General features: G+C 47.9%; 1 protein-coding gene across 3 annotated transcripts in view; it reads left to right on the top strand.

The window, feature by feature from the left end:
• ASXL2 (ASXL transcriptional regulator 2) overlaps positions 1-23,395 on the top strand; it is a 242,238-nt gene that overhangs the window by 180,403 nt on the left and 38,440 nt on the right. For all 3 annotated transcript variants that reach the window (XM_074947312.1, XM_074947311.1, XM_074947313.1), the window contains one exon: positions 8,853-8,968. In XM_074947312.1, coding sequence (XP_074803413.1) covers positions 8,853-8,968 — 116 coding nt within the window. The remainder of the gene's footprint in view (positions 1-8,852; positions 8,969-23,395) is intronic.

The raw sequence follows: 23,395 nt of genomic DNA, 5'->3' as shown, positions 1-23,395 counted from the left end.
CCTGGAAGGTGTGATGCCTCTAGTTGTATCAAATGGGCGATGCAAAAGTCACACAGCTCGAGGGCTTCCTGGCACAGGGGAGAGGTGTGAGCACCACCCTGTTTGTTTATATAAAACATTGCTGTAGTGTTGTCTGTAAGCACCAACACACATTGCATGCCAGACGAACTGCTCTCAGCTCCCTTCCATTGATGTGCAGCGATAGTTCTGTGTGGGACCCTAGGCCTTGGGTTCTGATATTGCCCAGGTGCACTCCCCAACTGAGCGCCGAGGTGTCCGTGACGGGCATTAGCATAGGTTGGGGTTTGGCAAAGGGTACTCTGCACGGACCACTTGTGGCTGCAGCCACCAGTGGAGAGACTCGAGAATGGGAGGGGGGAGAGTAACTCTTGTGTCAAGTGGGTCCCTGCCCGGCCTGTTCACCTGTGCCAACGACGCCTGGAGGGGCCGAAGGCAGAACCTGGCATGCTGGACCACGTATGTGCAGGCTGCCATATGCCCCAATAGTTTCATGCAGTTTCTGGGCAAGGTTGTGGGGAATCGGCGAAGGTTTTCGATAAATGTCCGTGAGTGCTTGGAAACGCAGCTCGGGCAGGACTCCATGAGAGTTCATATGAATTCTATTCTCTGCATCAAGGCTAGTGTGGATTTGGGCTAGGGTGACCAGATGCTAAATCCAAAATATTGGGACCGCTGCAGGGGGAGCACCTTTTCAATTGTTACACTCACCCGGCACGTTCGGCGGCGGGAAATAAATCTTGCCGACGAAGAAAGAAGTACCAGCCGCCAAAATGCCGCCTAAGTCCATCAGCAACTGAAGTACCCGCCGACGAAGCCTGTCGGCAACTGAAGTAGCCGCCGCCGAAGTGCTGCCGAAGCCCCAGACATGCTGGGTGAGTGTAACAATTGAAAAGGCGCTCCCCTGCCTGTCACCGCCGCCTAAACAAAAAATAAAAATAAAAAAAATAAAGCCGCGCCCGAAACAAAATAGCAGGACAAATGGCGCCCCGACTGTACTTCGGTCGAGACGCGGGACAAACTACTCAATATCGGGACAGTCCCGATTTTATCGGGACGTCTGGTCACCCTAATTTGGGCACATTCGATATGAGGCCCAGCCCGCGGAATATGGCCTGGGCCAGAGACACATGCTCTGCAGCCTGTGCTTGTGACTCAGCCTTGATGAGCCAGTCGTCCAGGTATGGGAACACTTGCACCTGACGTTTGCGGAGAAAGGCTGCCATGACCGCCATACATTTGGTGAATACCCGGGGGGCCACCGAGAGCCCAAATGGGAGTACCCTGAACTGGTAGTGCTGGCCGCTGACCACGAAGCGAAGAAAACGTCTGTGGGCCGGGATAATGGATATATGGAAGTACGCATCTTTCAAGTCGAGGGCAGCGTACCAGTCCCCCGGATCCAGGGAAGGAATGATGAAGGCCAGAGAGATCATGCGAAACTTCACTTTCCTTATGAATGTGTTGAGGTCTCACAGATCCAGGATAGGCCGGAGCCCACCCTTGGCGTTGGGGATGAGGAAATTGCGAGAGTAGAACCCTTTGCCCCTGAACTCCTGAGGAATCTCCTCTTTTGCCCCTAGAGTGAGGAGCGATTGCACCTCCGCAAAAGGAGTTGTTCGTGAGAAGGGTCCCTGAAGAGGGACAAGGAAGGGGACGAGGGATGGGGAAGGGGGGTGGGAGGGAACAGAATAGGATAGAGTATCCCACCCCTACCATGCTCAGGACCCAGCGATCTAATGTGATATGGGACCAAGCATGGTAGAAGCGGGAGAGTCAATTCACAAAGAGGGGGGTAAGGATCTAAGATCGATACTTATGCTCCGTCCTCGGGCGCATCTTCAAAAGTTTGGCTTCAGGCCTGGGGGCTGTTTGGCTGAACCTTGGCCTTGGCCTGAGGAGAACTGTGGCGGGCACCTCCTATTATTTCTGCCCCATCTCCTGGACGAGTCTCGCCTGGGAGGCCTCGAGTAGAAATGGGATGGGGGCTGAGGCTTAAAATGCTTTCTTTGGGGGTGCAGGGATGTGGATCCCCAAAGACTTCAAAGTCGCCTGCGAGTCTTTAAGGCTGTACAGGCGAGAGTCTGTATTTTGGGCGAACAGGCCTGCACAGTCAAAGGGGAGGTTCTGAATCGTGTTCTGGACCTCAGGTGGTATCCCTGACACCTGCAGCCACGCACTGCACCTCATTGTAATGGCGGTGGCCATGGTCCGAGCAGCCGAGTCCACCACGTCTAATGCAGCCTGGAGGGAGGTTCTCGAAACCACCCTGCCCTCCTCAAGGAGCACACTAAACTCCTTGCGCGAGTCACCCGGGAGCAACTCCTGGAATTTTGCCAATGAGCTCCAAGAATTTGAAGGCATAGCAGCTGAGTACCACTTGCTGGTTGTCCACTCGAAGCTGGAGCCCCCAGTCGAGTAGACCTTTCGGCAGAAAAGGTCCAGCTTCTTATCGTCCCATGACTTCTTACATGGCACTGGGGAGTGTGCGGGGTGCCGCCTGGTAGCACTGGCCTCACGAGCCAGGGAGCAGCACTGGTGCTCCTTGGAGGAGTCCTTTCTTGGTGCCAAGACATCCCGCACCGAGGCTGGGGTGCTGTGCACCGATGATGCCGGTGCCGTTTCCGGTGCCACCTGGGGGCGGAGGGCCGACTCCATCAGGAGGAGCTTCAAACAATAGTCCCACTCTCTCTTAGTCCTGGGTCTAAAGCTCCTGCAAATTGGGCACTTGTCTGTCTGATGGCCTTCTCCTAAACACTTGAGACAAGCAGCGTGCGGATCACCTGTTGGCATAGGTTTTGCACACCTCTCGCACGCCTTAAATCCCTGTGACCGAGATGTGCCCCAGTGCCTGGGGAAACTAGGGAGAGGGGAAAGCCCCCCAAAATAAGCCCAACTAATTACAAACTACTATATAACTAACTAATAACTGTTTACAGCTAAGAAAAGGGAACCACTAGGTAGGCAATTGCGAATGCAAGAGACTGAGCTGCTTCAACAACCGTCACTGGCGGTAAGAAGGAACTGAGTAAGTGGCGGGTCAGCAGGGAGATATATACACTGCCATGAAGGTGCCACTCCAGGGGACTCCACAGCCGACCCGACAGGTGCTGCCAGGGGAAAAACCTTCCTACGATCATGCACACGGTGCAGGTACACACCTATTGAAATGCACATGAGCAATCACTCGAAGAACAACTCTGGTGTTCGTAACTCTGAGATTTGACTGTAGTGCAAACCAAGTCATGAACGTTTTAAAATCGGATGGCGACTCCACCTGAGGACTTTCCAGTTACATCCATCACTTTTATAATATAATTCCAGAGCTTGTGATGGAGTTAGTCTTACAAAAACAAAGTGCTCCAGAAATCTAGTAGCACCAGGAAGCACAATTTCCCTGCTCCACATAGGCTCATGTATAAAATTTAACACTAATGCTAACTAACTCTTGCAAGTTATACAGTGAAAGTAGAGCATTTTTAAGAAGACAAACCACACTGCATTTATATTCTCTTTAGATACACTAAAGTTTTAGCTGAGCTACGGAAATCTAAAGGAAACAAGCTCAGCTTCTAAAACCTTGTACTTACCGGAATGAGAACTCCCACAGCAGAGGCATGCCCTCTCAACACATTTGTCAGTTTAAGCTTCTGTATGCGTGCATGTATCTTTTTATTGTACCCCTGCATGTCTGTATTGTGTGTTCAGAGAGCCATTTATCCTCACAATTAGATACCCATCACTTGATGAGCCAGTAGCTAAATTAAACAACTGCAACCTTGCCAACTTTTTTTAACTCTTCTGTTTACTCTGCAGAATTTATTGTGGTCACAGCTGTCCGTACAGGGACAGGCGCCCCCATTGCACAGACAATGTCAGCATTATAACAGTGCAAAAGGTAGTCAGTCGACTCTCAGAGATGAGAATCCACTTCCCAGCATGTATGGCTTTTGCTCGTTTAAAGGAACAAAGAGTTTGACATGCAGTTTGTAATTGAGAATGTGTTTCATAGGACTGTGAGAAATTAAAGTGAGGCAAAGCAGTTGCCTCTAGTGGTTTTAGCTATTCTGCTGCACACAAAACTAGTAGTTTCTGTCTCGATTGGTTTCAGAGAGGATGTGGTTTATGTTCCTTCTATTTAAAATGTCTCAAAGTAAATAGCAGCCAACTCTGTTTCTGAGTCTATATGTGAACCTGTGTTTATGTACAAGAATTCAGTCTTTTATACCAGGTCTGGGGCCCAGAGGTTACCTAACCAAGGGCCGTACTTTCAACTTGCTGGCAGACTGAGGAATGTACCAAATCTGCAGCTGTCCTCATCTTTAATAAGAGGTGAAGTCTGTGGACACTTTGGGTCCCTCATCCAATGTGACCAGGCTTTCATATCAAGATGGAGGTACAGCTTCCATAAACTCCATGTCAGTGTCGTCCCCCTTCCCTCCCCCACCCCCCCCAGTACATTACTGTGCATTTAACAAGATTGAATTTCATTTGCCATCATGTTGCCTATTCACCTACCTTGGCTAGGTCTGTCTGAAGTTCCTCACAGTCCTCTCTAGTCCTGACTAACTTTGTGACATCTACAGCTTTTGCTGCCTCATTACTCGCCTCCTTTCCAGATCATTAATATCTATATTAACAACACCAGACCGAGTATGGAAACTTGAGGAGTCCCTACTGTAATCTTTTGCCATGATGAAAATTGACCATTTCGTCGTACTTGTTGCTTTCTGTCTCCTAGCCAGTTTTTGATCCATGACAATACTTTGCCTCTCATCCATGACTACTTAGTTTCTTTAGTAGCCTTTAGTGAAAGATATTTTCAAAGGCCTTATGAAAGTCTAAACAAACTGTCAACCAGTTCTCCTTTATCTACTACTTTATTGACATGCGCAAATAATTCTAATAGGCTAGTGAGACATGATTTTCCTTTGCAGAAACCATGCTGGTTAGACCCTATCATATTATTATCTTCCAGATGTTTTATTATATTATTTTTAATTATCATTCCAACCAGCTGGAGAGGTACAGATGTAAGGCTAACCGGTCTGTAATTCCCTGGATCACTCTTAGAGCTCTTTAAAAAAAATATAGTTACTACAACTGCAACCTTTCAGTCTTCTGAAGTGAAGAAACAGATGGACAGAGCCAGAAGAGTCCCCAGAAGTCACCTACTACAGGACAGGCCTAACAAAGAAAATAACAGAACGCCACTAGCCGTCACCTTCAGCCCCCAACTAAAACCTCTCCAACGCATCATCAAGGATCTACAACCTATCCTGAAGGATGACCCATCACTCTCACAGATCTTGGGAGACAGGCCAGTGCTCGCTTACAGACAGCCCCCCAACCTGAAGCAAATACTCTCCAGCAACCACACACCACACAAGAAAAACACTAACCCAGGAACCTATCCTTGCAACAAAGCCCGATGCCAACTGTGTCCACATATCTATTCAGGGGCCACCATCATAGGGCCTAATCACATCAGCCACGCTATCAGAGGCTCGTTCTACCAATGTGATATATACGCCATCAAGTGCCAGCAATGCCCCTATGTACATTGGTCAAACTGGACAGCCTCTACGTAAAAGAATAAATGGACGTAAATCAGACGTCAAGAATTATAACATTCAAAAACCAGTCGGAGAACACTTCAGTCTCTTTGGTCACTTGATTACAGACCTAAAAGTTGAAATTCTTCAACAAAAAAACTTCAAAAACAGACTGCTGAATTGGAATTAATTTGCAAACTCGATACAATTAACTTAGGCTTGAATAAAGACTGGGAGTGGATGGGTCATTACACAAAGTAAAACTATTTCCCCTTGTTTATTCCACCCCCCACTGTTCCTCAGACGTTCTTGTCAACTGCTGGAAATGGCCCACCTTGATTGTGCCTACAAAAGGTTCCTTCCCCTACTGCACCCTCCCCCCCCCCCCGCTCTCCTGCTGGTAATAGCTCACCTTAAGTGATCACTCTCGTTACAGTGTGTATGGTAACACGCATTGTTTCATGTTCTTTATGTATATAAATCTCCCCACTGTATTTTCCACTGAATGCATCCGATGAAGTGAGCTGTAGCTCACGAAAGCTTATGCTCAAATAAATTTGTTAGTTTCTAAGGTGCCACAAGTACTCATTTGTTTTTAATAAGAGGCTGCATATTTCTGCTTGCACTTCAGCCACTTCTTGTTTGAGCTCCTTCAGAACTCTTGGATGTATACAACCTGGGCCTGATGACTTACTGCATTTAAATTAGCAATTTGTTCCACAACCTTCACATATAAATTTGTTCTTCTGTTACTGCAATCTGTCATAGTACCTTATCTCTTTATTATGCATGCCTTCTGAGAATCTGTTATTGTTTTCTTAAGTAACATCTATACCGCATCTACGAATTGTACTTGTTTTATTTTTGCTGTTAGGGACTTTTTGACCAGCCATCTCACTTTATTGAAATCTCTTTCTAAAGTTTTTATCACACATTTTTTGGTCCCTTGCCCTCCCCCTAGGATGTTGAACCTAATTCTGTTGTTGTCACTATTAATTAGTGCTCTGCTACTGTTGCTTCCTGAATTAACTCATGCATGTTACTTAAGACTAAATAGAGTTTAACTTGTCCTCGTGTGTGCTCTAGAACCAGCAGGACCAAGAAGCAATCATATTGTTTCTCTGAACTTTGTCCCATTGTTTCCATTTGATCAGTTTATAGGTGAATAGTTGAAGTCCTCCATGATTATCATTGTTAGATTTGTGTTGCCTCTTTTGATCTCAGCACTGTCCATTTATTTTTCTTGACCGGGAGGCTGGTAGCACAGCTCTTTTCATTTATTTACATTCTTACCGCTTGGGATTCGTACCAATACAGAGTCAGCTGTGTGGCCCTCTTCACTTGAATTTTGATCGTGCTAGAATCTGTGGGATCCTTTAGCTCCAGCACTACTGCCCCACCTCTTTGTTTTTTTGGTGTAATTCTTAGCCAGGTATTACAGTATCCTGTCGATTTATTTTGGTCGTTCCACCATGTTTCTGTAATGCCTATTCTATCAAAATCCTTGTTCATTGCAAGGCATTCTAGTTCATGTATTTTTGCTTTAAGGGTTTCATATTTGCAGGCAGACATTGATAGTTTTTATTTTTGACCAGTTGACTGTTTTTATTTATCTCTTTAATCTGACACCCTGCTGATTTCACAAAAGTTTTCTGGTGGTTTTTTCTTGTCCTTGTTCTGCGCCTGTTGTATTTTGCACCCCATCCTTTATTAGATTCATTTATCATTGTGTTACCCATGTCCTGAACAGATGTGTTTATATGACTGAAGTGCTCCTTAGCTCCTGATGGCTTTCTCACATCAATCCAGTGATGGGCACCAATATTCATTCCTGCTCAGAGGCAAAACTCTGAGCAGGAATGAATGAAAGTGGGCACAGAGCAGCATGGTGGGCAATAGGGGTGGCTGTCAACCCTGTAAATGACTTTGACTTTTCTCTCATGGCGATTGCTTTGAGTATCTTGGCCCAAGCAGGTGTATGCAAATCACATGATCAGCAGTGATTTAGGTCTCTGGAAATTGTCCCCATCCTGGTTTTTTTGTTGCAGTGAGACCCCTTGCAAAGTCTAAATGACCTGGAGATTGAGGCGGTGTTTCATGTGGGGAGGTGGAATTCCTAGTGTTATGAAAACCCCTCTTCCGTTCCTGTAGAAGGCATCGACACTTCAGCACTACTGTGCCGTACCTGCGGCGCTGCACCTGTACCACTAGAGAGCCCGTAGTGTAGAGGTGGATGCTGCTGCTTTTCTCTCCAGGGCTGTGTATCTTCTTAGGGTGCGGGAGAGGGGGTAGAATCATGTTCTTCTTTCCCTGCTTTAATTTCCATTTAGTCATCAATGCTCCCCCTCTTAACTCGGTGGTGGTGCAGAGTTTACACAATCATATGATGTCGTACAACATGATTATAAGACAGGTGTTTTTAAGACAGTGGTTCCCAGTCGTTTGTGTGTTACTGTGCCAGTTTGACCAGACTAAGACATCAATTATACTGGTCAGTACCCACCACTTTCCTTTCAGTTGTGAATCAGCTAACCCAGCATAGAGTTTGAGCTATGCCAAACTGCCAGCTTGTGGTCATGAGAGCAGTCCAGGTTCTGTGGGGTTAGAGCACAAATAACTGAATAAGAGATGGGCAGCGGAGGTACTCTCGGGCCCAGCACAGGGGCCCATCAGAAAGGGCTTGGTCCTGCTCTCATTAAAGTCAGTTGCCACCCCTCCATTGACTTAACCAAGAGTAGAACTGGGCCAGCGGGTAGTGAGGGGAAGCCAGAAATATCAGTCACAAAACTCTGAGGTGTGAGGACTGATATGTATGTAGCATTAACCACAATGTCAAGGGTGAAAAGAGGCAATTAACTGAGGCTGTGTAGTCTAGTGTTCAGAGCCAAGAATCTGGGAGGAAGGGAGGCGGTGGTTCTAATGCCAGCCAGACACTGACTTGGTAGGCTACCCTGGTCACTCACCCTCTAAGTGTCTTTGCTGCGTCGGTTGGAGAGATGGAGTAAAAAAGCAGGAACCTCTTCAGTGATAATCAGCTGCCAGTTTGACAATTGCTGCCCTGCACTTCCCTGGATAAATAAACTTAAAACAATCCCCCAGATAAAAAGTAACATTTCCTAGATGTGCAGCTTTCGCCGACCCAGTGGGTGACGATGCTGGGGTTGGTCTCTGAGCATGGGAAAGAGTGACTGATGCCCGGGGGGCATGTAAGGGGTGGATTGTTTTCCCCACAGCCTATATAATTATTTCGAAACTGTTTTTCTCTTTTTATTTCCCTAGTAACGTCTAGACTGTCACAGACATGCTCCCCGCCATCAGGCTGCCCATCTCCTTCCATCCCAGCGGGTAAAGTCATCTCGCCATCCCAGAAGCACAGCAAGAAGGCACTCAAACAGGTAAGTGGGATAGTCTGTGTGATCTAGTTCTGAGAGTCTAATAGTGAAGTCACTTTATTCCTCCTACTAACTTTCTAAGCCCTGGTCTTCACTGGGGGGGGGGGGGGGAGAATCGATCTAAGTTACGCAACTTCAGCTACATGAATAACGAAGCTGAAGTCGACGTACTTAGATCGACTCACTGTGGTGTCTCCACCGCGGTGAGTTGACTGCTGCTGCTCCCCCGTCAATTCTGCCTGCGCCTCTCACGGCACTGGAGTATAGGAGTCGACGGGAGAGCACTTGGGGATCGACTTATCGCATCTACACTAGACGCGATAAATCGATCCCTGCTGGATCGATCGCTGCCCGCCAATACAATGGGTAGTGAAGACATACCCTAAGTGAAACTCCAGTCTGCAGGGACACAATTCAGGACCTTTCCTTCTACTTCACAGTAAGCAGTTTCACTGGGGGGGCTCCTGCTGGAAGTTCTTCAAAATCATTTGTCAGTCTTTATCACGCTATAAAATAGCTGGCTGAAATTATTTTTCATTTGTGGGAGGTGGAGACATATTTACTTTACACTTAATCTGTTTTCATGATTGCCCTCAGTTTTCCACAATATGCTCCACATCCCTTTTAGGGAAGCTCTGTATAAATGGCAACTCTGAGGGTTTGTAGCATTTTGATATTCTTCACATCCTTATTGTGTTGCATGCACAAATTTCCCCTGCTTATTCTGTGCATATTTTCACCTACAAGGAATTCCATAGTTCCTGTGTGTGTTTGTGAGGGTGAGGCACAATCTTGGCATTGGGCTCCTACTGTGGCCAGGGCTGACCTTATGGGTGGGCAACATAGGCGACTGCCCAGGGCGTTATGGTCAAGGGGCTGCAGAAAGACTGTGCCCACCCAGGAGGCGATAAGGGGGCTGCGGGGCAGGAGCTAACTCCTCACATGCATCCCCTCTCTGCCCTCCCAGCAGCGATACCTGCAGTGCCACCACTGCTCCACCAGCTGCCACTCTGCCTGCTGAGCGGCTGCTTGGGGAGCAGTACTTAAAGGGTGCCAAAGAAAGTTTGTCTGGGGTGCCATTTTCCCAAAGGCCAGCCCTGGCTATGGCATTGTGTGTGAGAGGGGACGGGTTACTTCCACTGCTTGGGAACGACTTTGTCGTGCATGTAGAGCAGCAGTTCCTAAACTGTGGGTCAGGACCCCGTAGTGGGTCACAACCCCATTTTAATGGGGTTTCCAGGGCTGGCTTTAGACTTGCAGGGGCCCAGGGCCGAAGCCCAAGTCAAAGCCAGAGCCCCACTGTCCAGGGCCAAAGCCCAAGCCTTGGTTTGGCAGGGCTTGGGGCTGCTTGGTTTGGCAGGGCTTGGGCTTTGTCTTTTGACCCCCACCTGGGGCAGCGGGGCTTGGGCAGGCTCAGGCTTCGGTCCCCTCTCCTGGGGTCATGGCGTAATTTGTGTTATCAGATCGGGGTCCTGGTGCAATGAAGTTTGAGAACTACTGATGGAGAGTTGTTATCACTTGTTCCCCGTAAGGTGTGTGCGGGTTTCTTCCAGACAAAGGACAAGCCGATGCCTCCAGCCAGGTGTCATCGGAGTCGATTGGCAATCATATGTCACGTGGCCATTCTTGTATTGGAGGGTGCAGGAACAGTTAAATTTGCATTTTACCAAACACCAGCAGGGAAGCAACCAGCATGGAACTTGACTTCCCCACCAGACTCCATGTCTTCTTCCTCACAGCATGAATGAACTTTGCTTTGGGAGGTGTAATGGGGTGTTCATCCCATACTAGCCCTGAAGGGGCCAATTAACCTTTACAGTTGCATCTGAAGGGAGGCCAAGGGATTTGTGAGCACTAGTTGTGGATGAAGCCCAGCTAGGGTAAGGAATATAAAGAGAGGAGAGGACCTTTGTAACAGCAGAGGGCTACAGAGAGAGAGTCCACAGCCACTCTTTTGCACAGAGGTGGGAAGGGGGAAACCTTGGGGGAGAATGAGCCTTGGGAGAATAGTCAATCCCAGAGGAGTTCTGGGGAAAGAGAGCCTGTGAAGGCAGGATAGGAAGAATCCTAGGAAAAGAGCAACAAGTACACCTTGGTGGCTGGTTACAGATCCCTGGGTCATAACCGTGTGTAGAGAGAGGGCCTGGATTCCCGTACCAGCACTGGCAAATAGTAGAGGACTGTTGGAGGTGCCATCTGGACACGTGGTCCAACAAGACTTTGATACCCCGGAAGGAAGGACTATATAATGACCTAGCTGGAGGAGTGAGTTGCAAAGAGAGAGCACTGTGAATTACAGGAAGAGAGACCACAGTAGCGATGGAGTGACCATTGGCAGGGTATGCCATATGGGAAGGAAGCTGCTATGCAATACCTAGCCAGGAGGAGGTACTCATGTGGTAAGTGGAGCCCGTCATGTGGTAACCTTCAGAAGAATCCATTTCAAAGGTTCACTGGACTATAAAAGAGAGGGGCCAAGGAACCCCAAATTATCTTTCACCTAAGAAAACACAGGAATCAAGTACTTTGGACTTTGTGGGAGAGCATGACTAAGGGGTGGTCAGCCATCTTGCTGAAAAAAAGTGGTAAAAATCTTACCTTGAACCAAGACTGTAGTTTTGTTCAGTCTTAGTCACTAGAAAACATAGTTTTACTTTTGTTTGTTTGTAACCCTTTGTAACTGTATTCTTACTTGGTATCTCCTTTTGTTAATAAACTTGTTTTACTTTTAATCTAAACCTAACCAGTGCTGTGTTGAATCAAAGTGATTGTTAACTCCAGTTAAAGTGACAAGTTGTGCATTTTGGCTCTTTAGAGGAGCAAACAAACCTGATTACTCCAGTGCTACCTTGCGGTCCTTGGGGGTGTACACACCAGCAGAGCAGAAGCGCTACTGCAGTCTTCAGCATCAGCAGTGCATGTTTGGCCAGCCGTTCTCTCCTCTGAGGCAACAGGACTACCCTAGAAAGAGGGATAGCCCTCACAAAGAAAACAATCGGGCTTGGGGTTCAGCCAGTCCAGCCACCCTCCCGCAAAGTCCTCCAAGCAACTATTTTCACTCTTTGGTCCAGACCACTGTTCCAGTCATTGCTTCTCTCTCCTCATCTCCCCCTTTGGGGACTGCCTGGCCTGCTTTCACAATGCCTGGGGATCAATCACCACCGACAGCTGGATCCTAAACATCGTCGGATTGGATTATGCCATCCAATTCCTCTCCACACCTCCTCCCCATCCCTCTTCAGGGACCCCTCTCATGAGATACTGCTCCTAGAGCAGGTCTGCTCTCTGCTGGCTTTGAGAGGGGTGGAAGAGTTTCTGCTGGAACAGCAGGGTTTCAGCTTCTACTCCTGATACTTTCTGGTACCCAAATCCAAGGAAGGCGTACAACCCATCCTTAACCTTCTTGGCCTCAACAAATATATCACGTATATGAAGTTCCAAATGTCACTGTCAACTATTCTCCCTGCGTTGTCTCAGAATGACTGGTTTGCTGCTTTGGACCTTCACGACGCCTACTTTCATGTGGTGATTCTGCCAAGCCACAGAAAGTTCCTTCAGTTCATTGTGGTGAAACGCCATTTGCAGTGCACAGTGCTTCCATTCAGCCTCTTTTCTGCCCCCGGTTCGTGTTCTCTCTCTCTCTCTCTCTCTCTCCCCCTGCAGAATACCTGCAGCCAATCAAGAAGCTGCTAGAATCAATTAAGGCAGGCTAATCAGGGCACCTGGGTTTAAAAAGGAGCTCACTTCAGTTTGTGGTGCGTGCGAGGAGCTGGGAGCAAGAGGTGCAAGAAGCTGAGTGTGAGAAGGCGTACTACTGGAAGACTGAGAAGTACAAGCAGCATCAGACATCAGGAGGAAGGTCCTGTGGTGAAAATAAAGAAGGTGTTGGGAGGAGGCCATGGGGAAGTAGCCCAGGGAGTTGTAGCTGTCACGCAGCTGTTACAGGAGCCACTGTAGACAGCTGCAATCCACAGGGCCCTGGGCTGGAACCTGGAGTAGAGGGCGGGCCTGGGTTCCCCCCATCCCTCCAACTCCCTACTTCATACGGGGGGAGTTGAGCTGGACTGTGGGTTCCACCCGAGGGGAAGGTCTCTGGCCTGTTCCCTGATCCACTAGGTGGATCAGCAGAGACTGTGGGGATTGTTCTTCTTCCTTTCCCCATGCTGGCCAGTGATGAGGCTAACTGAGTGAACGGCAGATTTGAGCCACGAAAGTGGCCAAACTGAGGACTGCCATGAACCTCTGAGGCGAGAAAATCCGCCAATAAGCACAGGACCCACCAAGACAGAGGAGGAACTTTGTCACAGTGTACAAACAAGGGGGAAACACGGTCCAGGTTGCTCTGCCTAGAGGCGATCAAGCTGTGGCAGTTCTGCCTCAAGGAGAACATTACTCCAATAGCCGTTCGCTTACTCAGGGTTCAGAATCATATTGCAGACCATCTCAGCGAGTATTTTCCTGAGTTGCAAGTAGTCTCTAAAGACAAGTGTCCCCCCAGGTCATCTTCATAGCTTGGGGCATCCCAATGATCAACCTGTTTTCTACAAGGGACAACAGAAAATGTTGTCTGTTTGGCTCTCCAGGCGGCCTCAGTCCAGGCTGCCTGTCCAGGGCTTTCCACCTCAGCTGGCAGTCAGCTGTCCTCTACACCTTTCCCCTGATCCCAGTCATCCTTCAGGTCATCCTCAGGCTCAAGGCGAGTCGGGCCAAATTCATTCTCTTTGCCTTGGCCAAGACAGTGCTGGTTCTCTGACCTTCTTGTACTGTCTAGTCAGCCTCCCATACTGCTTCCTCCCCATCCCAACTCCCTCAGAACCAAGGCCTCACCTTGCAGCCTGCACTCAGCTTCCAGCATCTCACGTAGTGGCTGCTGTTTGGCTGAATGAGGAAGAGCAGTGTTTCTCCAATAAGTTTTCCTTAACAGTAGAAAGCCCTCCATGAGGATGGCCTGTTGAGTGACATGGAAGCCATTTTTGGTGTGATCATTAGCTGTGGAATCCAATCAATGCTGGCCTCTATCCAGGACATTTTGGACTACCTGCTGCACCTTCAGTCATTGGGGCTTGCATTTAGTTCAGTGAAACTGCATCTGGCAGTGATATCAGCATTTCACCTCCTCCCTCCCCCGTTGAGGGAAAATCGGTCTTCTCTAATATCATAGTAGCAAGATTCAAGTCTACATCCTCTGGTTGGTTCCTCTGTGGGACCTTAACTCAGTCCTAGCGGCCTTAATGGTCCTATAGTTGAGCCCCTGGCATCTTGTCCCTTTCCATTTTTGTGTCAGAAAACTGCATTCCTGGTAGCGATAACATCACCAAGGAGAGTGTGTGAGTTGCAGGCTCTGATGGCAGAGCCTCTTTGTACACAGTTCTCCAAAGACAAAGTGACCTTATGACTGCATCCAAAATTTTTGTCTAAAGTGGGTTCTCAGTTTCATTTGAACCAGGCAGTATATTTACCAGTGTTCTTTCTTAAGTCACATTCCTCTCCGGAGGAGCAGTGTCTCCGTACCTTAGATGTCAGGTGATGTCTAGCATCTTATCTGGACAGGACTAACCCATTTTGAGCTTCACCTTGTTTGTCATACACAGATCGCCTGAAGGTTCAAGCAGTCTCTTCACAGACAGTCTCCAAATGGATAGCATCCTGCATGAAAACTGCATATGAAATAGCTTTGGCTACACACCCTCCGTGGGTACGAGCTTATTCTACGAGGGCGCAAGAAACGTCCATAGCATTCCTCAATGACATTTCCATATTGGACATTTGCAAAGCTGCTATGACCCTGCGTGATACGTGTGTTCACAAACCATTATGCCATAACCACATCTTCCAGGGTGGATGCTGGCTTTGGTAGAGCGGTCCTGCAGTCCCTGTTTAGGTAGACTCCAAGCCCCACCTCCTGGGGCGAGTACTGCTTGTGAGTCACCTAAGTGGAGCTGCATTTACTCAACAGCTGCATTTACTCAACAGTTACTTACTGGAACTGTAGTTCTTCAAGATGTGATGCTGATGTGTATTCCACGACCCACCATCCATCCCATCTGCATAGGAGTCTCGTTTCTGGGTGTTTGGTACAAAGGAACTGAGGGAGGGTCAAGGTTGCTAGGGGAGGGGCTCCAGCCATAAGGTACAGCACTGCCCCTCTAAATGGAATACATGTCATGCACTTGTTGCTTCTTAGGTCCAGCTGTACATCCCATGAGAGAGAGCTGTATTAAGATGCTGCCTGTGATAGCTGTAAGCAGCAGCAGGGGGTGCCAGAGAGATTTTTCTGTCTGCAGCTGTGGGGGGCGGGGAGGGGGGATATGTAGAGAGTGGGGAGACCAGAGATGGGTCATGAGATGGGGATGATGGGGGTGACAGTCAGTCCCTTTCCCTGCACTCAGAGCTGCTTTTGTACACACACACACTCCCTCCCTCCTTCCTTCCTTCCTGAGTCAATATCTGCTGAAGATGAGTTGATAAACCCAGGCTTCGTTATAAGCAGCCCATAGATTTCCAGGCCAGAAGGGACCATTGTGATCATCTAGTCCAGGGGTGGGCAAACTTTTTGGCCTCGGGGTTCCGAAACTGCATGGAGGGCCGGGTAGGGAAGGCTGTGCCTCCCCAAACAGCCTGGCCCCTGCCCCCTATCCGCCCCCTCCCACTTCTCAACCCCTAACTGCCCCCCTCTGTCCATGCCACTCAGAGCACCAGGACTAGCAGCCGCGCCGCCCAGAGCCAGCTACACCGCCACGCAGTCTAGAGCACCGGGACAGGCCGGCGGCTCTCGCAGCCGCGCTGCCCAGCAGGAGCTCACAGCCACGCTGGGGGATGGGGGACAGCAGGGGAGAGAGGGCTAGCCTCCCTGGCTGGGAGCTCAAGGGCTGGGCAGGACAGTCTCGCAGGCCAGATGTGGCCCACGGGCCATAGTTTGCCCACCTCTGATCTAAGCTGACCTCCTTTATAGCACAGGCCGTAGAGCTGCCCCACAATAACTCCCAGAGCAGACTTGATTCTAAGAATTGCCACTGCTGGAGAATCCACCATGACCCTTGATAAATTGGTCTAATTGTTAATTACTTTCACTGTTAAAAATCTGTGCCTTATTTCCAGTCTAAATTTGTCTACCACCAATTTCCCACCACCACTGCCCCACCCCTCTGGCTCTTTGCTGCTTCCCCCACTGTCCAGGTCTCTGCTTCCACACCCCCACCCAATCTCTCCCTCCCCACAGGTACCTGCTTTCCCCCCAACTGGTCCACTTTTCACCATGGCAGACCCAGCCCCTTTCCCCCACTCTTGGGCTCCTCACCCAGGGCCGATGGAGGTGGAGGGTCCGTGCTGACTCCCCACAGCTGCCCACACGGCTCTTACCCCAAGCTGGCTCTGGATGAGGGGCAGGGCCTCGGAGCTGCAGCCCGGCCACAGTAAGAGCTGTCTGGGCAGCTGTGGGGAGCCGCGCGGAACCTCAACCTGCCTGGGGGACTAACATGAAGGGGAAAGGAGTCCAGGAGAGCTGGCTGTATTTCAAGGAATCCCTGTTGAGGTTACAGGGACAAACCATCCCGATGAGTCGAAAGAATAGTAAATATGGCAGGCGACCAGCTTGGCTTAATGGTGAAATCCTAGCGGATCTTAAACATAAAAAAGAAGCTTACAAGAAGTGGAAGGTTGGACATAGGACCAGGGAAGAGTATAAAAATATTGCTCGGGCATGTAGGAATGAAATCAGGAGGGCCAAATCGCACCTGGAGCTGCAGCTAGCAAGAGATGTCAAGAGTAACAAGAAGGGTTTCTTTAGGTATGTTGGCAACAAGAAGAAAGCCAAGGAAAGTGTGGGCCCCTTACTGAATGAGGGAGGCAACCTAGTGACAGAGGATGTGGAAAAAGCTAATGTGCTCAATGCTTTTTTTGCCTCTGTCTTCACGAACAAGGACAGCTCCCAGACTGCTGCGCTGGGCATCGCAACATGGGGAGAAAGAGGTGGTTAGGGACTATTTAGAAAAGCTGGACGTGCACAAGTCCATGGGGCCGGACGAGTTGCATCCGAGAGTGCTAAAGGAATTGGCGGATGTGATTGCAGAGCCATTGGCCACTATCTTTGAAAACTCATGGCGAACGGGGGAAGTCCCAGATGACTGGAAAAAGGCTAATGTAGTGCCAATCTTTAAAAAAGGGAAGAAGGAGGATCCTGGGAACTACAGGCCAGTCAGCCTCACCTCAGTCCCCGGAAAAATCATGGAGCAGGTCCTCAAGGAATCTATCCTGAAGCACTTACACGAGAGGAAAGTGATCAGGAACAGTCAGCATGGATTCACCAAGGGAAGGTCATGCCTGACTAATCTAATCGCCTTCTATGATGAGATTACTGATTCTGTGGATGAAGGGAAAGCAGTGGATGTATTGTTTCTTGACTTTAGCAAAGCTTTTGACACGGTCTCCCACAGTATTCTTGTCAGCAAGTTAAAGAAGTATGGGCTGGATGAATGTACTATAAGGTGGGTAGAAAGTTGGCTAGATTGTCGGGCTCAACGGGTAGTGATCAATGGCTCCATGTCTAGTTGGCAGCCGGTGTCAAGTGGAGTGCCCCAGGGGTCGGTCCTGGGGCTGGTTTTGTTCAATATCTTCATAAATGATCTGGAGGATGGTGTGGATTGCACTCTCGGCAAATTTGCGGATAATACTAAACTGGGAGGAGTGGTAGATACGCTGGAGGGCAGAGATAGGATACAGAGGGACCTAGACAAATTGGAGGATTGGGCCAAAAGAAACCTGATGAGGTTCAATAAGGATAAGTGCAGGGTCCTGCACTTAGGACGGAAGAGCCCAATGCACAGCTACAGACTAGGGACCGAATGGCTAGGCAGCAGTTCTGCGGAAAAGGACGTAGGGGTTACAGTGGACGAGAAGCTGGATATGAGTCAGCAGTGTGCCCTTGTTGCCAAGAAGGCCAATGGCATTTTGGGATGTATAAGTAGGGGCATAGCGAGCAGATTGAGGGACGTGATCGTTCCCCTCTATTCGACATTGGTGAGGCCTCATCTGGAGTACGGTGTCCAGTTTTGGGCCCCACACTACAAGAAGGATGTGGATAAATTGGAGAGAGTCCAGCGAAAGGCAACAAAAATGATTAGGGGTCTGGAACACATGACATATGAGGAGAGGCTGAGGGAACTGGGATTGTTTAGTCTGCAGAAGAGAAGAATGAGGGGGGATTTGATAGCTGCTTTCAACTACCTGAGAGGTGGTTCCAGAGAGGATGGTTCTAGACTATTCTCAGTGGTAGAAGAGGACAGGACAAGGAGTAATGGTCTCAAGTTGCAGTGGGGGAGGTTTAGGTTGGATATTAGGAAAAACTTTTTCACTAGGAGGGTGGTGAAACACTGGAATGCGTTACCTAGGGAGGTGGTAGAATCTCCTTCCTTAGAAGTTTTTAAGGTCAGGCTTGACAAAGCCTTGGCTGGGATGATTTGATTGGGGAGTGGTCCTGCTTTGAGCAGGGGGTTGGACTAGATGACCTCCTAAGGTCCCTTCCAACCCTGATATTCTATGATTCTATGGTGCGGGGTGGGCCAAGCAGCCCCCGGCCCGTGTCCCTGCCCCCCCCCAGGGCAGGTGGAGGTTCCACACGGCTCCCCACAGCTGCCCGCACAGCTCTAACATGGCCAGGCTGCAGCTACCACTCCCAGGAGGAAACGTGGGGTAGTGGTGGTTGGTGATTCTGTTCTAAGGGGGAATGGAAGCAACCATCTACCGGCCTGACATGGCATCCCGGGAGGTATGCTGCCTGCCAGGGGCCCATATCCTTGACGTTACAGAGGGATTGTTGAGGATCATCCAGCCCTCTGACTACTACCCCATTCTACTCATCCATGTGGGCACTAATGATACTGCGAGATCTGACCCTGAGCAGATCAGAAGTGACTCCAGGGCTCTGGGATTAAGGGGGAAGGAGCTGGGAGCACAGGTGGTGTTCTCTTCGATCCTTCCGATCAAGGGTAGGAGCCCAGGCAGAGACAGACGCGTCCTGGAGGTGAATGCTGGGTGATAGTGTTGCCAGGAGAGCTTCAGCTTCCTTGACCATGGGGTGGTGTTCTGGGAAGAAGGACAGCTGAGCAGAGATGACATAGCTGGCATCACAGAGACTTGGTGGGATAATACATATGACTGGAATATTGGTATAGAAGGGTGCAGCTTGCTCAGGAAGGACAGGCAGGGGAAAAAAGGGAGGAGATGTTGCCTTATATATCAAAGATATAGACACTTGGACTGAGGGTGAGATGGAAATAGGAGACAGACTTGTCGAAAGTCTTTGGGTAAGGCTTAAAGGGGTAAAAAAAACCAACAAAACCAAGCGTGATGTCATGGTAGGGGTCTATATAGTCCATCTAACCAGGAAGAAGAGGTAGATTAGGCATTTTAAAAGAAATTAACAAAATCATCCAAAGCTCAGAACTTGGTGGTAATGGGACTTCAACTTGAGCAGGGGGTTGGACTGGGTGACCTCCTGAGGTCCCTTCCAGCCCTGATATTCTATGATTCTATGATACCCAGACATCTGTTGGGAAAATAACGCAGCAGGGCACAGATTATCCAAAAGTTCTTGGAATGTATTGGAGACAATTTTTTATTTCAGAAGGTAGAGAAAGCGACTAGGGGAGAGGCTGTTCTAGATTTAATTTTGACAAATAGGGAGGAACTGGTTGAGAATTTGAAAGTGGAAGGCAGTTTGGGTGAAAGTGATCATGAAATGGTGGTGGTCATGATTCTAAGGAATGGTAGGAGGGAAACCAGCCCAGTAAAGATAATGGATTTCAAGAAGGCAGACTTTAGCAAACTCAGGGAGTTGGTAAATAAGAACCCATGGGAAGCAAGTCTAATGGGAAAAACAGTTCAAGAGAGTTGACAGTTTTTCAACAAGATGTTGTTAAGGGCACAAGAGCAAACTATCCAACTGTGTAAGAAAGATAGCAAGTGTGGCAAGAGACCCACCCAGACTTAACCAGGAGATCTTCAATGATGTGAAACTCAAAAAAGAGTTCCACAAAAAGTGGGAACTGGGTCAAATTACAAAGGATGAATATAAACAAACAGCACAAGCATTGTAGGGATAAAATTAGAAAGGCCAAGGCACAAAATGAGATTAAACTAGCTAGAGACATAAAGGGTAACAAGAAAACATTCTACAAATACATTAGAAGCAAGAGGAAGACCAAGGACTAGCTAGGCCTCAGCGAGGGGGCCAGGGGGGAAACAATAACAGAAAATGCGGAAATGGCATAAATGCTAAATGACTTTTTTGTTTCATTTTTTTCAGTTTTCACCAAAAAGTTTAGTAGCTATTGGACACCTAGTCACGGTGGAGCTTTTTTGGTCCTCTTCCTCTGTTTTTTAATGTAGGGTATACATTTAATTTGTGCCATTATTATTGTGTTTTTATCCACGCAGCTTGCAGTTATTTCACTTTTGTGATTGTACCTTTTTAATTTCCATTTAACTAGTTTCCTCATTTTTGTTGTAGTTCCCCTTTCTGAAGTTAAATGCTACTGTAGTGGTCTTTGTTGTTTTTCCCCCCACAAGGATGTTAAATTGAATTATATTATGGTCGCTATTACCCAGTGATTCAGCTATATTCACCTCTAGGACCAGATCCTGGGCTCCACTTACGACTAAATCAAGAACAAGTAGGCAGGTTGGCCAAAGGCATATTCTAGAGGTACGAGGGGAACAAAGGGCTCACTTTTTCATACCTGGCTCCTGCTTGGAAAGTGCTATGAGTGCAGTGATGCAAGAAAACATAGCCATCACTTCACTTCTTGGCTTAGTGTCACTCGTGGCCCTTCCCTGTTTTTAAAGCAATACAGTGACTTGATTTCAGTTCTCCTAGCATGTTCTGGAAAATGTATTGCACATAACTGACTGGACGCCATTCTTCAACATGGTACTCAACAGATTAGGATGCTGTGCCGGAGGGGAAGGAAAGCAAATTCAAGAGTTGAGGACACTCGGTCCCAGCCTATTGATATATAATTCTAGAGACCGTAAGCTTGAGTGTCTCAGCTGACCACCAGTGTTGGGATGCTACATGAAACAGGGAGAGTTGATCTGAGATGTGCAGAACGAAAGCCATAAAGACCATTACAGATCAAAGCTAACTCTGTGATCTACACCCTCAAATAAACTGGCATCCCGCAAAGTTTCTGGAATACCAGTGTAATATGCTACCAGCACATGGTACTGCTAAGTAAGCAGATGGCTGCATGTTGTATCACCTGATGTTTCCAACTGATCTTCAGGTATAGACTCACGTAGAGAATTACAGCAATCCAATATCCAGGCATGACTAACCAGGATGAGGTTCTGCACCTTACTGGAAAAATCACAATTTTCTTGCCAAACATAGATGGAGAAAATGAAGTCCCCATGACCAGAGTGGCTATGTGGACATTTGGAAGGAACAAAGAGACCAGATGCTACCCTACTCTTATCATAGTCCAGATCTCAGCATGACTCTTGGAAGGCTCAGAAATTGTACCATCCAGGTCTGATAAAAGCAGAATACTAATCTCATATTGTTGGCCCTTCGGCTTGAACCTCTCACTCTGTCCTCTCAGCCTCGTGTACACATTGAACAAGAGAGGTGCGAGAATGGATTGCTGTGCTCTACCACACTAGAACCCCAAATCAGATGACTCATCACTTAATGCTACCCTCTTGGTTCTCCCTGTGTGAAGAATGGAGCTATGCAAGTGCAAATGTATGTCTTTGGGCGTGTCCCCAGCACCCCATGTCACTGGTATCACAGACTGCACTCAGGTCCAAAAAGAAAAAGCAAGGACACTTTGGGCCAGATCTTGGCTCTGATGCAGTCACTTTCCCACCAGTTCACCATAAAGGCAGTTTAATTGGCTACCCAAGGATTACCCTGACATGGAATCCTCAGATGGTGAAAGGTCAATGTAATGACTATCACCACCTTCTCCCACTTCTTCTTCAAATAGGTGGTGTGGCCAGCAAAAGCAGGGGGTATGGTGAGGAAGCTGCAATTCCTAGCTGATGCCAGTTTGCCAGACTAGCTCTTGGGGGCCATTATCCTCAGGTGCAACTTACACAAGCCCTGCTGCTGACATTAGTATTCACACTCTGTGCTAACTACGTGCTTGATGTACCTTTTTCGTTGCACAATCTTGTCTAGTATTGTCTGTTTTTAACTGTATAAATAAAGAGAACAATAAAATGCTTTAGACAATAAAAAAAAAACCACACACATGCACTCACATGATGACTAAGTGCGAGGAATATGGGACTCTCTCCCTCTGGGTCCCTGGAGAACAGCTTTGAGAAGATGAGATATTAAGTGCTGTAATTGTGGGGAGTTGGAGGGAGAAGCACAACAGCGCTTCCTCACCCCCTAAAGGAAAGTGATAGTATGCAGCCACTTAAAGCACTGGTGTTCTCAGATCTGCTGTCTGGTATGCATGGCGCTCAGGAGCATACTGCCGGGCATCCAGACTGGTAACATTTAAGGGTAAGCTCACAAGGAGAGGGAAAGAGAGAGAGGGCAAAACAAAAGGAAATAAAAAGAAAATAATCTTTCCAGGAAACAGTTTTGGGGCAAGCTGTTTTCAACTCGCTGTTTGGAATACACTGAACATGCTAGACGCATGAGTCAGCTTGCAGGGTGGAATTTTTTTAATTCCTTGAAGAAATGTACCTGGATTTTTTTAAGAGGTATTTACAGAGTGTTTCCACTGTTGCATTGAAACACTTGTTTGCTGCTGCCTGGATCAGCAGCAGCATTAGGGAAAAACTCATTTTCACTCCCTTGGTAATTGTTTTTTAACTAGAGTGGTGTATTTTTTGAAAGTAGCTTTAAAGGGACACTGTCAATTCCGATTGGGCCCAACATGTAGATGATGTAAAATCCAAGCTTTTACAAGAGCAAACGCTGATCTCAGTGTTGACATGGAATTTTAAAAAACCTCTTTTTAAATGAATAAACATTCCTCCTTTTCTGCATCCTCACCCCCAGCAAGTGTTTGCAGCTCAAACATTTCAGCACTGAGAACAAAACCAAAACTGAGTTCATTGGTGTCAAGGTTCCTTCCCCACTCTGAACTCTAGGGTACAGATGTGGGGACCTGCATGAAAATCTCCTAAGCTTACTTTTACCAGCTTAGGTTAAAACTTCCCCAAGGTACAAACTATTTTACCTTTTGCTCTTGGACTTTCGCTGCCACCACCAAACATCTAACCAGGTTTATTTTATTAGGAAAGAGCCCATTTGGAAACGTCTTTCCCCCCAAAACCCTCACCAAAACCTTGCACCCCCCTTCCTGGGGAAGGTTTGATAAAAGTCCTCACCAATTTGTATAGGTGACCACAGACCCAAACCCTTGGATCTTAAGAACAATGAAAAAGCATTCAGGTTCTTAAAAGAAGAAT

This window comes from Natator depressus, chromosome 3, assembly GCF_965152275.1.
Source record: "Natator depressus isolate rNatDep1 chromosome 3, rNatDep2.hap1, whole genome shotgun sequence".
Classification (NCBI taxonomy): Eukaryota; Metazoa; Chordata; order Testudines; family Cheloniidae; genus Natator; species Natator depressus.
The sequence above is the reverse complement of the archived record's forward strand: the minus strand, read 5'-3'. Positions and strand labels throughout refer to the sequence as shown.